Source organism: Xenopus laevis, chromosome 4S, assembly GCF_017654675.1.
Source record: "Xenopus laevis strain J_2021 chromosome 4S, Xenopus_laevis_v10.1, whole genome shotgun sequence".
Classification (NCBI taxonomy): domain Eukaryota; kingdom Metazoa; phylum Chordata; class Amphibia; order Anura; family Pipidae; genus Xenopus; species Xenopus laevis.
In genome coordinates, this window is record NC_054378.1 from 121,870,451 (window position 1) to 121,886,356 (window position 15,906).

The window sequence follows — 15,906 nt, forward strand, 5'->3', positions numbered from 1 at the left end:
TGCAGCCTTGTGCCTTTATATGGTCACAGAACAACCCCTCAGTGACTTCTAATATCCTTATCATTTACAGTAGGGGGTACATTATCTCTTATAATACACAAGTGATACTCAGAGTTCCCTGTATAACTCAGCCTGCAGCGTTGTGCCTTTATATGGTCACAGAACAACCCCTCAGTGACTTCTAATATCCTTATCATTTACAGTAGGGGGTACATTATCTCTTATAATACACGAGTGATACTCAGAGTTCCCTGTATAACTCAGCCTGCAGCCTTGTGCCTTTATATGGTCACAGAACAACCCCTCAGTGACTTCTAATATCCTTATCATTTACAGTAGGGGGTACATTATCTCTTATAATACATGAGTGATACTCAGAGTTCCCTGTATAACTCAGCCTGCAGCCTTGTGCCTTTATATGGTCACAGAACAACCCCTCAATGACTTCTAATATCCTTATCATTTACATTAGGGGGTACATTATCCCTTATAATACACGAGTGATACTCAGAGTTCCCTGTATAACTCAGCCTGCAGCCTTGTGCCTTTATATGGTCACAGAACAACCCCTCAGTGACTTCTAATATCCTTATCATTTACATTAGGGGGTACATTATCCCTTATAATACATGAGTGATACTCAGAGTTCCCTGTATAACTCAGCCTGCAGCCTTGTGTCTTTATATGGTCACAGAACAACCCCTCAGTGACTTCAGTATAAGTGATAAGATGTATCTGGGTGTGTATGTATCTATATACAGTGTGCTATAGTGTGTATTGGCAGTGTACTGGGGGAAACAATGAGTTAATTGTGAGCATGGAATGTATCCGGGTTAGTGACAGAGATCACAAGGAGTTACATGAAAAGGAAATGTAACGCAACAAAAAAGTCACGATTTCCATATCTCTCAGGATATCTATGAAAGATAGTGAATTTCAGAAGCGAAACGCAGCGGCTCCTGTAAGACAGTCACCTCTCTGCAGGCAGGACCAGCGCTTTGGTCTCTCCTCTCTCTACTGTTTGAGTAATTAATTTTAATTAATCTGGTGTGATATTATTTGCTATTGGCTGAGGGTTCCACAGAGCTCAGCAGAGTCTCATACACTGAGCTGAGTTGGATGATCCATATAATCCTTGCGGCAGTTATTTGCCCCATGAGGTGTTTTTATTTAACCCCCAACTCCCTGTTGGTGGAATATTTAGGAGGGTAAAATTGCCTCCTGTAGACTATTATGGTAACTGCCTGTTGCTGCTGGTGCCGGGGTCTTTATGGAACTTGGAACGGATGGAAGACTTGGGCAGGCCTTGTGTATAAAGGTCTATGGGAGCAACAACGGGGTGTTTCCAGGATTTCAGGAGAATCCACCTGGTGTGACCAATGGTGACAAAACCTAATGGTGAGGTTGCTATTGGTGAATGGCAAGGGAACATGCAAAATAGCATACAACTCTGTCCTTACGTTAATAAACCTGTCCCATCGACCAAATGATTAATACAAAAATCTTGAGAAACTTTGATTCATACGAATATATAAATCTTTCCTCTATGGGCAGCTTTAGTCTTAGGCAGGAACTGTCCATGGTACTACGTATCTTAGCTCAGTCAATTATATTTCTTGCTATAAAACATAGATTGCAAGCTCTATGGGCGGCGTGCTTGAGTCACACATGTTAGGCTGAGGGAGCACAGGGGTTTTAGTGATCCCAGGTCTAATAAGCATCATTACCGATTCCCATTCAAGAAGGATTTTCCCTTCCTAAACTCAACGATGGGTTGTTGCCCAGGGGAACCAGGAATCATTTCTGACACAACCCGATGGCTGTATAATAAACAGGCAGTTTGTATTGCTAAATGTCCAGTAAACAACAAAGTGATTTGTTCTATAATGAGGCCCCGGAGACGGCGAGGTGTCCCTCAAGGCTCCATTCTGCATGTTTGTTGCTCCGGCTTCCCCCATAATGAGAGCCCTTGGCGTGACCATTTGCATAGGGAACATTCAACTTTACAAGAGGGGGTGTCCCCATATAAAACCCCCTTTTTTCTGATATAGGAGATTGCCCTAATCCTGTGAAAGAGGTGACATTGTAAAAACTGGAGAAAAAAAGTCACGATTTCTACGGCGGAGAACATAACGGCTGCATCTAGCATCGGTGGGGTTGGCTACTGCTGGAACCCTCATTCCCGATTTAGGCAGAGTACAGGTATTGGATCTGTTGTCTGGAAACCTGTTATCCAGAAATCTCTGAATTAAGGGAAGGCTGTCTCCCATAGATTCCATTATAAGCAGATAATTCTGGTTTTGAAAGCTTATTTCCTTTTTCTGTGTAATAATAAAACAGTACATTGTACTTGATCCCAACTAAGATATAATTAATCCTTATTGGAAGCAAAACCAGCCTATTGGCTTTATTTAATATTTACATGATTTTCTAGTAGACTTAAGGTATGAAAATCCAAATTGCGGAAAGGTCCGTTATCTGGAAAACCCCAGGTCCTGAGCATTCTAAATAACATAAATATCTGTAAAATTGCCCTTTAATCCCCCATCTTAATATTTAATGTCCTTGTAGAGAAACCATCCCAAGGGGAAATAAACTCTTCTCCCGTTTGTTTTGCGCATCCAAATAAGAAGCGAAGGGCGGCCATTTTTCTGTTTCCTCGCCAGTCGCAGTGTTAAGGTCACCCTGAGGAAATGAGTGAAATAATAATACAAATCCAAGGCGGGAGATGAGTGGAAATTCTCCGTTTGCTGAAGGAGAGGCACAGTTTACTCTATTCCGTGTATTGCCAGAACAAAGAGAGCGGCTCCCAAGTGGCAGCTCAGATTCACTTCTGAAGTGTAAATATTCTAAAACTATATACGGCTTGTGAGGCAGCGGGACACTCCTGAGCACCACGTCCCGGCCCCACAGATGTGCCATGACTCCTTTGTTTTGTTCACCCGAAAGGGCCAATACTCTCTCTATTCTCTATTCTCTCCTTATACTTAGAGTAAAGCACTGGGGCTGCGCCCTTCAACTCACTCTAAATCTGCCCTTATTCATGGGTAAGAGCTGCCATATAGGCTGGGGCATTCCTAAAGCAACGCTTATTATGGCCACTTGGAGCACTGTTGCTATTGCATCTATGCACACAAGATTAATAAAATTCATTAATGATATTTAAACAGGCTACTATTCCCACTGCTACTATAGGCATCATCTCTCCTACTATACCTGCTATCCCACAGTCACACTCCCTTCCCAGAGACTATTATCCACTGTTACTATAGACACCATCTCTCCCTACTATACCTGCTATCCCACAGTCACACTCCCTTCCCAGAGACTATTATCCCACTGTTACTATAGGCATGATCTCTCCCTACTATACCTGCTATCCCACAGTCACACTCCCTTCCCAGAGACTATTATCCACTGTTACTATAGGCATCATCTCTCCTACTATACCTGCTATCCCACAGTCACACTCCCTTCCCAGAGACTATTATCCACTGTTACTATAGACACCATCTCTCCCTACTATACCTGCTATCCCACAGTCACACTCCCTTCCCAGAGACTATTATCCACTGTTACTATAGACACCATCTCTCCCTACTATACCTGCTATCCCACAGTCACACTCCCTTCCCAGAGACTATTATCCACTGTTACTATAGACACCATCTCTCCCTACTATACCTGCTATCCCACAGTCACACTCCCTTCCCAGAGACTATTATCCACTGTTACTATAGACACCATCTCTCCCTACTATACCTGCTATCCCACAGTCACACTCCCTTCCCAGAGACTATTATCCCACTGTTACTATAGGCACCATCTCTCCCTACTATACCTGCTATCCCACAGTCACAGTCCCTTCCCAGAGACTATTATCCCACTGTTACTATAGACACCATCTCTCCCTACTATACCTGCTATCCCACAGTCACACTCCCTTCCCAGAGACTATTATCCACTGTTACTATAGACACCATCTCTCCCTACTATACCTGCTACACATAGGAGGCACTTTTGAGGTATGGTATCATTATGCCATGAATGGATACAATGACTAATGCCATGATTAGCAGTATTACTATCACACGTGAAATAAAAATATGCTGACAAGGCCATTTTACCAGCATGGTATTTGCAATGCTGCTCAAGCAGAAAAGTAAGCTGGTTGTGGTCAGCAGTTTTTTTTTTTTTGAAGTGTGAAAAAACTCTTATGCAGCAGAAAACTGTTCAGCAAAGGACACACTGACAGCAGAACAGGCATCACCCTATAAGTCACATCCCATTGCCCAGAAACAACACAAAGAAGCAGTGTTATAATGGGCACTCTCAGTAAAGATCTCCTCAAATTCTCTGCAGATGACAAATTCCGTCTTTATAATAAATGCAATAAATACATATCTTCTTTCTGTCTTTAGATTAAAGCAAATGGTCAATAACAATGTTAATGGAATTTTTTTCAAACCACCGATTTGATTCTCAAAAATAAAATGTGTGTACAGCAGAGCATTACCTGCAGCCGCCACAAGGTGGCAAACTTGGCACGCTGAAAATAAGGAATTCCTCCTTGTACAGACCATCTATTATTCTGCTTTTATTGACAAGGGAAACAGTTTTGCATCAGATTTAGATTCCATAATTTGAATCTTTACACAGTAAATCTGCTAGAATATCGGGTAAACATTAAATAAACCCAATAGGCTGGTTTTGCTTCCAATAAGGATTAATTATATCTTAGTTGGGATCAAGTACAAGCTACTGTTTTATTATTACAGAGAAAAAGGAAATCATTTTTAAAAAAAATTGGTTTATTTGTATAAAAGGGAATCTATGGGAGATGGCCTTTCTGTAATTCGGAGCTTTCTGGATAACGGGTTTCCAGATAACGGATCCTGTATATATGGGGATGCTAAGCCTATTTAAGGCTGCATTATGCACATGGTTCATATTCACAGAGGCATTATTTCCCTACATTAGATTAGTACACTCTGATATTATCATTTTATTTTTCAGGTCGGCTCATGCTCTTGGCCACAGGTAGGCAGCAAAGCCAAACAATTGAGTCTGGAGATTCCATTGCTTTACAGATCAGCTTCCCCTGCTGCACAGCAAATACACAACTTTCCTCATCTGTATTTATGGCACCTGCCGACCATCCACACGTAAATACATTCTCTATTCCTCCCATTTGTAATGAGACAAACCCGAGGGGCTAATGGCCTTTTCCACCATAAATGACACCGCTGCTGCTCTTTGTTCCAAGGAAGGAGATTACAGGGGAAGCCACTGGGAATTAAAATGAGTTAAATAATAAGGATTTTAGTTCTGTTGGCGTTTTGTTGAGCAACACTACGAGCACTAAGGGGGCGGCACAATTGTGTTCTGGGTCAGACTGTTTATAGCTGCAGCTTTTTAATTTAAATTACTGCCAGCAGGGGGCTCTACCTGTGGTAGCCTGTAGTGGAGCCTGTAAAACAACCCCCTCCCCTTCCAACACTAAGACCCCTAATACCTTGGATGGGCCTTGTATTCTTCAAGGCAGATGGAGCAAGAGACTGCTATACTGATGCTACTCCAACATGCCTTAATAGGATCAAACATAGAAATGTAATAAATATGGCAAAATATTTTCATATGGCTAGAAGTTCACCTCAACCAATCAGCAAATAGCATTTACTAGATCTGCTATGGGTTACTAGCACGGTACTATGCTATGTGGTGGATTGTTGGGCTTATGAGCTAAGAGTTCCCTGTAACTGTATAAATCAGCCTGCAGCCTTGTGCCTTTATATGGTCACATAACCCCTCAGTGACTTCTAATATCCTTATCATTTACAGTAGGGGGTACATTATCCCTTATAATACATGAGTGATACTCAGAGTTCCCTGTATAACTCAGCCTGCAGCCTTGTGCCTTTATATGGTCACAGAACAACCCCTCAGTGACTTCTAATATCCTTATCATTTACAGTAGGGGGTACATTATACCTTATAATACATGAGTGATACTCAGAGTTCCCTGTATAACTCAGCCTGCAGCCTTGTGTCTTTATATGGTCACAGAACCTCTCAGTGACTTCTAATATCCTTATCATTTACAGTGGGGGTACATTATCCCTTATAATACATGAGTGATACTCAGAGTTCCCTGTATAACTCAGCCTGCAGCCTTGTGCCTTTATATGGTCACAGAACCTCTCAGTGACTTCTAATATCCTTATCATTTACAGTAGGGGGTACATTATCCCTTATAATACATGAGTGATACTCAAAGTTCCCTGTATAACTCAGCCTGCAGCCTTGTGCCTTTATATGGTCACAGAACAACCCCTCAGTGAATTCTAATATCCTTATCATTTACAGGAGGGGGTCCATTATTACCTGGTTCTACATATACTCATATGCAATTAAAGAAAGACTATGGATGAGCGTCAGTATCATGCTGTGTATTAAGATGTTTGATATGTAGATCCCATAGGTTCTGTAGGTTGTATATCGGATCTCATCAGCTTCAGACACTTCTCTCCTCTCTTTGTTCTTTCCTATTCAAGTCTTTGTAGAACAATAGTTTGTTTAGAGTTGTATAATCAGATTGTTGATTTCTTTCTGTTTGATCCTGTGCTGTTTTGCTTATAAAGTCTGCACAACACACTACATCACACCAGAAATACATCCAGTGCATTCAGCTTTGGTGTTCACTATGTGTATAAATACATTGAAAACACATTCATTAATCTCTGTCCCTTTATATTAGGTGCGTAATCCATATTTCTGTAGGAAATGAGAGCAGAGAAGGCAGTAACCCTTCCAACACTTTCCTCTTGTCTCTGTTTCTATATATTAAAGGAGAACTAAACCCTATAAATAAATATGGCTAAAAATGCCATATTTTATATAGTGAACTTATTGCACCAGACTAAAGTTTGAGCTTGTCAATAGCAGCAATGATCCAGGACTTCAAACTTGTCACAGGGGGTCACCATCTTGGAAAGTGTCTGTGACACTCACATGCTCAGTGGGCTCTGATTGGCTGTTGAGAAGCTAAGCTTAGGGCTCGCCACTAATTATCCAGCAGAAAATGAGTTTCCCCTGTAATATAAGCTGATGCTACAGGTTTGCTGATTATTAAATTCTGATGCTAATTGCACTGGTTTCTGTGCTGCCATGTAGTAATTATCTGTATTAATTACTAATCAGCCTTATATTGGGACATTTCTATTCTATGTGTACTGTATATTGTGAGTGGCTCCCTAAGCTCATTAAGTGACAGCAGCACAGAGCATGTGCAGTGAATCAGCAGAAAAGAAGATGGGGAGCTACTGGGGCATCTTTGGAGACACAGATCTTTACTGCTAAAGGGCTGTGGTTGCCTTGGGCTGGTACAGAAGCACAAAACATCATGTACAACATTTCTAGCTACTTCTTTAGTTAAGCTTTAGTTCTCCTTTAAGCTCTTATCTGGCACAACCAATCGCTGTGTTTAATTACAGCAGCTGGCGGGTGAGCTATCCCTTATGAATGAAAACAAACATACTAAACAATTGTGCTTTAATCAATACATTATCACAGGGCCCCCTGTGTCTGTGAAGGCCCTAAAACCAGCCCTGGAGACAGGAATGACCCACAGTCACTCCGCGAGGTGCCAAACATAACCTAATTATTGTGATTTTGATGCTCTGCTAAAATAAAAAGTATGAAAGTGAGAGTCCAATTAGGCATTGGCCTAATTAGCGCTAAATGGACCAATAATGTTAATTGGCCCTTCAGAGAGTTGCAGCCAAAGAACCATTAGAGTTTATTTCCCCCTAATTTTCTTTTATGCAACGATGCACAGGCTCTTACTTGAGTCAGCAAACACCTGCCCGGGCCAAGTCAATAAACCAATCGCAAAGCCTACGAGCGTGTGTTTAACCCTTTAGTGACAATCATGCCTGCAAACTGTACCATTAAAAGCTCCATTGGGCAGAAGTTCTGGGTGACGATTATTTATGTGGCTGCAGTTGGTCATATTTAAATGGATATTTCAACGTTTTTAGGGTTTATTTGTTGGCTTTAAATACAGGCCCAGTGGTGCTTTATCTCTACTGTATTTCTGAATAACAAGATGGCCAGTTAGTCCCGTGGAGTTGTTACTTGGGGGTAGGGAGTTTTTTTTTTATGATTTATAGTCTCTTGATTTTTTTTAAAGCAATTTAATAATTTCTAGGTTGTCATGAGTTGGAGCCACTGACCTGATGAAATATAATTGTGTCTTTCTCAGCTAAAAAATGATTTTACATCGGACTTGGACAGTCGTTAGAGCTTTTCCTGATGAATATGAAAGTCAATGCCTCTGTCTGCCCAAAGCTCTCGGCTGTATATTCTAGTAGGGAGCATGAAGGAGGGCCCTCTCTTAACTGCCCAAAGACTGGAGAACTGGGGTGTCTGGGCCCCCTGCCTGGGGGTCCGCACCATAACCAGGAGCACCACCACCTCACACAGACCTGGGTCAGCAGGGTCCTCAGGGCCAATGTGATTTTCCCTGTGTCCTTCTGGCCCAATTTGACCCTGCCATAGAATATCTGTAGATATGAGAGTGTCATGGAAATTCAGGAACTGGCGATCACTTGAGAAAAAAACCAATGTTTATTTGACATGAGCTTCATGGATTATGAACTCACAAAGAACCCCAAACAAAAGAATTACAGAGCTTTATAGAGCACAGGAGTAAAAGAGAGTTACTGGTGGGAAAGCATTGAGATATTGCTCCACAGCACAGAAATACAAAAGACTGCTCATATAGCCAAACAGTGGACTCTACCCTCAAGGCCAGGGTACTAGTGACCAAGGCGAGCTGGAGAACAGAATCTATCCAAGTCAGGGGCAGACACATAATTTTATTCGCTCTCAAGAGCCAGAGCTGTTGTTAAAGTACCCCTCACCCCAACATCCTTTGATGGATGCTTTGAGTTGTACTTTAATACAGGTATGGGACCCGTTATCCGGAAACCCGTCATCCATAAAGCTCCAAATGACAGAAAGGCTCTCTCCCATAGACTCCATTTTGTCCAATAATCCAAATTTTGAAAAATGATTTCCTTTTTCTCTGTAAAAATAAAACAGTAGCTTGTACTTGATCCCGACGAAGATATAATTAATCCTTATTGGAAGCAAAACCAGCCTATTGGGTTTAATTCATGTAGATATGATTTTCTAGTAGACTTAAGGTATGAAGATCCAAATTACGGAAAGATCCGTTATCTGGTCCAGAGCATTCTGGATAACTGGTCCCATGCCTGTAACATTTAAGGGGCCACACACTGGTTACACTGATACACATTGTTAGTGTCTCTGTCTTGTCCAGGGCCACCATTGGAAATCATGGAGCACTATACTACTTATCTGGAATGGTCCTCCCCAGGTTATTATACCACTGCCCACCCAAGACCCCTATGGGGATAAACTGATAACTAAGTGTTGGACCCCAATTCAAAAGAAAGGCTTATCCAGTTACAACATGCCTGATTTCTCCCCCAATGCACCTAAACCTTAGCTATCTACCCCTCCAAACCAGCCAATGATTTGCTCCCATATTACCTGTCCAGGACACCTCTGTCATACGACTGCTATCTGAGGACTGCCCTGATCTTGCCCAGCTGTCACCATGTTACCTTCCTGTACATACTGGGGGCCATTTATCAACACTGGGCAAATTTGCCCATGGGCAGTATCCCATAGCAACCAATCAGATTGCTGCATTCATTGTCCTACTTGCAGCTGGCTTCAAAAATCACAATCACTGATCGGTTGCTATAGGCAACTGCCCATGGGCAAATTTGCCCAGTGTTGACAAATGAGCCCCAATGTATCTTTTTCATTTCCTACCAACATGGAACCACTGATGCCCTTTTCTGGACTTGCTGTGGGAAAGACACTGGAGTTCAGATCCCATTTTTAAGGCATTATACAACGTGAAACCGTTCTTAGCGTTACTACCTGCCCCCATGCTGTATCAGGGCCAGACTGAGCTCCCACAAGCTCCTCTGACTTTCCTTTCCTGTATCTTTATTATTCATCTCTGACTGATGGAATGAAATCCCTTATTGAGTAACACACAGGGTCTATAAGTCAACTTTACTCAAGTGCCTATAATAATGCATACTAATTACACTTTATTAAGTGCGAGGTCCGATCAGCGCTCAAGCTAATCTCACTTTCCCCTTATTGGAGGTGACTATCCAGCAGAAAGCACTTAGCGTGTCCTTAGGAAGCACTTTAATTGCCAAGTGGCTGTGAATAGCAATGGGGCCGTAGTGCAAATAATTATTATCGTTGTGTCTGACTGCAGAAAGGAACAGGGGATTAATGCTGCTTGGTTGGTTTAAAACAAAAAAAAGTGGTTCAGTGGGGGAAGCAGTTTTTGGATATTGGGGACAAGGACCCTAAATCGGGGGGGATTTTAAACCCTGAGTGAATGTGATGTCCATAAGGAAACTTTCCTCTTTATCTGCCACCTCTGCAAGTCAACATTGTTACAAATACACCGGCACTCTCCTATGTCTGCGTTGTTAAATGGCTTTTTGTTCCAATTCATAAATATGAATCATCTCAAGCAGTTCAATACACCATGGGCTTTGCTTGGAAGAGACTACAGTTAAAGAATGTTTGCGCCCAGGGTCAGATTTACCTTTTTTGCACCCCACCCAGGCCTAACTCCTCTGCTGCCCACCCACCTCGACAACCCCTGAAACTATTACTTATAGCTATAGTTATACTATTAATCCTTTCACAAGTGATCCATTGGAACTACAGATGACCTTATGATACTGATCATTTGGCCTCACTTTAAAACAGGTACATGGTCACAACCCATAATGGTTCCACTTGCTGTTTATGGGGCTCCCCATTATCCCCTCCAATAATGTATGACTTTCAGCTCCAGGTCTTTGGGAATATAATTTTAGGGTTGGAGGCACTACAGATTCTGTTGGGTCTGTGATGTGAATACTTTGGCATACAATGCTTTAGAAAAGGGAAAAAACCCCATTAGATGCATTAAGTATTCATAAAGACAAATACAAGAGTCCTCTGCACTCAACCCATTATCAATATATTTAAGACAGAGACATTTTGTGCTTCTGCTACTAAAAAATGCCTTACCCTTTAAACAAAACAGGGATTGTTTGTCCATATATTGCAATATATTTTAGCTGAACAACTACGTCAAAGTCATCCCATATCTGGCCAGTCCTATACTCAATTTTCATCTGATTCATTAAGAATTCTATTGCTTAATTATACATTTTACAAAGGGACTAAGTTTTACCTGCAACTTACTAGCTGCTTTCAAAGTAAAACTCCCAAACTTGGCTGCCCTTTTATTAGACACCAGTGGGATCACCTGACTATAGCTGGGAAGGGTGGGAGCTACAACATGGAGCTGGTCACTGCTCCTGTATAACTAGAACAAACAAGGGAAAGTTGTGCTCACCATTTATTTTTAAAAACATTAAGCCGGGGTGCAATGGGGGTTCTCTGCACTCAACCCATTATCAATATATTCAGGACATTAAAACATTTTGTGCCTTAATTACTTATGCCTTACCCTTTAAACAAAACAGGGATTGACTTTGACGTAGTTGGCTTAAATATATTGCAATATATGGACAAACAATCCCTGTTTTGTTTAAAGGGTGAGGCATTCTTAGTAGCTCAAGGCACAACATGTCTCAATGTCCTTAATATATTCATCATGGGTTGAGTGCAGAGGACTCTTGTATTTGTTTATGTGAATTTTGTGGTCACAACCTCATTGCACCCCCGCTTAATGGTTTTAAAAATGAGTGGTGAGCACAACTTTCCCTTGATTGTCACACTGTATATTCACTGGGTATCTGCTCTCATGACCTTTAGCAAATCCATTGCCTTTAAACGAGTGCAGATGGGGGGGGGGAAGACAATTAGAGTGGATACGAACACAACGCCGGAGTCACCTAATTGCTGTCTCTTCTGCTTTGTGTGCAGGTCCCTGCCAGGGAAGAGATTTCATGAGATGCAGAACCGATTGCTTGCACTTGCAAATGGGAATTTGGAGCAACGTTGAAGTAGATACAAAAATCACTGTGTCCGACTGGAGCAAAATCATTGACAAGTCCCCAAGGTAAAGGCAACGTGCACCATGTTTATTGGGCATTGGGATGTCACACTTGGCCTGAGCGAGTGGCCAGATTGGTATTGATGTTTCTAGTGTGTCCACCTGTCAATAGGGGCATTTCTGAAATTAACTGAAGTCCGTGCCTTAAGATGGGGCAGTCAAAAACTCCTAACAAAGGAAAACTAAAGCCTATCAAACACACATGCTATAAACACTGTACAGAATGTTTTGTACATATGTACCAGCCCTAGGCCACCCTGATCTGTGCCTTTGAATTTGCCCCTGTAGCTCCCATCTTCTTTTCTGCCCAGCACACGCTCTGGGCTGAGTTTAGGGACGACTCACAATATACTGTAAATATACAATATAAAGATTTGAAGCTGATTAGTAATGAATTCACATTACAGCTTAGAAACTAGTGCAGTTTGCATCAGATTTGATTAATAATAAACCCTGCCGAATCAGCTCTTATTAGAGACAAAACTCATGTTTTGCTTGATCATGTCCCATGACCCCTAAGCTTAGCTTCTCAACAGCAGCCCAGAGCCCACTGAGCATATGAAGTGCCGCTGACACACAAGATCTAGCACCTCTGGGTTGGTTGGCTGGGGAGAATTTCTATATAAATCTGTATTCTATACAACAATAGAGGAAGTAGAACCCAAGACCCAGGCCCTCCTGTTCTCAGCTGTTTTGTCTTTAGTTATGCCACTGTATCCAATGTAAGGGGCTTGGCATATTCAGGGTCAGGGACTGGGCTGGCGGAACACTGGATAAAATCCTGGTGGGCCCCGGTGCTTATGCACTCCACCGACCCAGACCTGCACCTTTCTGCTGCATGCGCAGTCACTCTCCCCCTTTTTGGCCCCAATCAAGAGAACAGATACACAATGGGGGACCGGAGGGGGGTTGTGGCTGGGAGGCCCCTGTGTCCCCTTGTGGCTAGTGGAGTGGGGCCCCCTGTGTCCGAAGCCCAGATTGACCTTGAACTCCTCAGTCCAACGCTGGGCCTGTTCCCATATTCTAATGATATGTAAATATTGTAGGTTATATGGTGCACACCATTAAAGGGCATGTAAAGTCTAAAATAGAATAAGGCTAGAAATGCTGTATTTTGTATACTAAACATAAACATGAACCTACTGCACCACAAGCCTAATCAAACAAATAATTTATGCTTTCAAAGTTCGCCACAGGGGGTCACCACCTTGTAACTTTGTTAAACATCTTTGCAAGACTAAGACTGTGCACATGCTCAGTGTGATTTGGGCTGCTTAGGGATCGTCTTAAACAAAGCTGCTTGAGTTCTGCGTGGCTGGGAAGTAAGGCGAGGGCTCCCTCTGCTGTTCATAAGTATGATTGTTTCCCTGCAGAGCAGTTAGGGACCGTCTGACAATTCCTATCCACAGCAGTAAATGAAGGGAGAATTTCACTGCATACAGTCAGGTTTCTTCTAAAAACTGAACACATTTTTTAATTAAAGTATAATTGGAGATAGGTTTCTTTTTCATTAAAGAAAGTAAAAATGGGATTTTATTTTTTTGACTTTACATGCCCTTTAACCACATTGAATGCCCAGTACTAAATATATATATATTTAAAGGCAAAGGTATACGGATTTTAATTAAAAAGTGAAAAAAAAAGATTTATGTTAAAGGGGCAGTTCACCTTTAAGTTAACTTTAGTATGTCTAGTTAACTGAACTTTGTATAAAATGGCTAATTCTTAGCAACATTTAACTTGGTCTTCATTATTTATTTCTTATAGTTTTTGAATTATTTGCCTTTTTCTTCTGACTCTTTCCTGCTTTCAAATAGGGGCCACTGACCCCATATAAAAAAATGCTCGGTGAGGCTGCACATTTATTGTTATTGCTTCTTTGTTATTACTTATCTTTCTATGCAGGCCTCTCCTATTCATATTCCACATACTCTCTCTACATACTATTAAAAATTCATTTAAAGGTGAACAACTCCTTAAATGTATGCCTTTTGATGCCAATGTCTGGTGTATTTATTGGCTCTGTTGATAGCCGAATCTTTGGCTTGTTGTTTTTCCTTGTAGGATGAAATTCCACGCAAAAGTCTCACTTCCCTCTCATTGGCTGTTTCTGACCTACGTACTGATGGTCTGCTGCAAATTGTTGGCTGCCTCCAGTCTCCATTCCCGTGGACAAGCAGGTAGGAACCCTAAACTCATTCCGTGCCACCTCTGCTGATATTGGTTCAATGAGTTACTGATTCTTGTGAATGTACCAGGGTAACATTATGGTCTGTGTCTCCTCTATGCGCTCAGAATATTTCATGGTCTTTTTATCACTTTGATCTTTGTTTCAACATCTTCTGTTATATTCATGCCTCCCCCTCTGTTATCCAATACCCCAAAGGGAAAGTAAAACCTCATATAACACATATTCTTGCTGTATCCCTTTCTCTTGCTATAGTTTTCCTTTTGGAGATTCTGTTGCTTCTGTAAAATCAGCCCTGAAAATTGAATGATTTAGTAAAATTCTCTCCTCGTAGTAATGATCTTGGCTGCAGCCGCTCTGCACTCACGTCCCAGGCGGGAGATGACTTGGCATAACGGGCAGTGCCAAGAATGATGTTGGAATTAAATGTAACCCTTATCCTTGATTCAATGCTACGTGGCTGACACCCAAGACAGATACAGGGCTCTGCTTTAGTCAAATCTATTTGGGAAAATAAAATGAAATAAGTGAAAAAAAAACATATGGAAATTCACCTTTTTAGTATGATATTGAATGGGCTATTCTTAACAAAATTCAATGTTTTTTTTAAAATTTTATTTTCACATTTATTTACTGCTTCTTCACTCTCTATTCAGTTTTAAATGGGAGGGGGGGGGGGGGTCACGGACCCTGGCAGCCAAAAAACTATTGCTCTATGATGAAGATTCAATTTTATTGTTATTGTTACTTTTATGATTTATTTTTCTATTCAGGCCCTATCCTATTCATCCAACAGTCATGCATTACCACTGCCTGGTTGCTAGGGTAAATCGTACCCTAGCAATGGCACAAGATGCAAATGGTAAATACAGGTGGGTGCGGGTATATAAAGAGGGGAGCGTGCTGGGTTAGCGTTGGGTGCAGGCTGGTGCGCAGTGGGTTAGGGTCGGGTGCGGGTTGAGTTTTTCTCGACCTGCACTTCACTTGGGGACAGGTAGGGCCCCTCAAGAATACAGTGCGGCTGAACACTAGCAGAGCTGTATTCATTTTGCCACTTTGCCCTCCTGCCCAACTGTCAGTAAAGGAACCCATATAAACTGGAGTATGCATACATTTTAGATTGTTCTGCTCAAGTCTTGCCATGGCATGTTTTGGTTTGGTACCTTAAACAAACAGTACAGTTCCTAATATACAATTGGATAGAAGCAAATGTAAAATAAAAAAAAAGGTATATTTTCCCTTTAAATGCTAAATCTAGTTCATCTCTAAGATGCTACTTGGCTGCTTTACACTGATATTGCTGTTTCATAACGTGTGGGTTCAGCGAATGCTACAGCACCCCCCTTGAGAATAAGCTCCGGTGCCTATAAATTCCTTCCAGTGCCCTTATTTTGATGAGCAAAGAAGAGGATATAGGGGGCACCCTGCTCATTTTTGTTCATAGGTTGCCAAGCAACAGCACAGGAACCAAGATGAACTGATCAAAAGAGCGTAATGCACAGAGAGGCCTTATTAGTAGTGATGTGGGGATGCATTCAGTATAGCCCTACGGAGCCTGGAATGGATAGGTTTATGGAAGCCA

The 15,906-nt window shown here is 41.7% G+C and overlaps 1 protein-coding gene across 1 annotated transcript in view; it reads left to right on the forward strand.

The window, feature by feature from the left end:
* The window catches only part of LOC121393376 (chemokine-like protein TAFA-4), a 130,702-nt gene that overhangs the window by 59,207 nt on the left and 55,589 nt on the right, over nucleotides 1-15,906 (forward strand). The window contains exons 2-3 of the mRNA XM_041561771.1: nucleotides 12,007-12,142; nucleotides 14,201-14,316. Of these exons, the coding sequence (XP_041417705.1) occupies nucleotides 12,007-12,142; nucleotides 14,201-14,316 (252 nt within the window). The remainder of the gene's footprint in view (nucleotides 1-12,006; nucleotides 12,143-14,200; nucleotides 14,317-15,906) is intronic.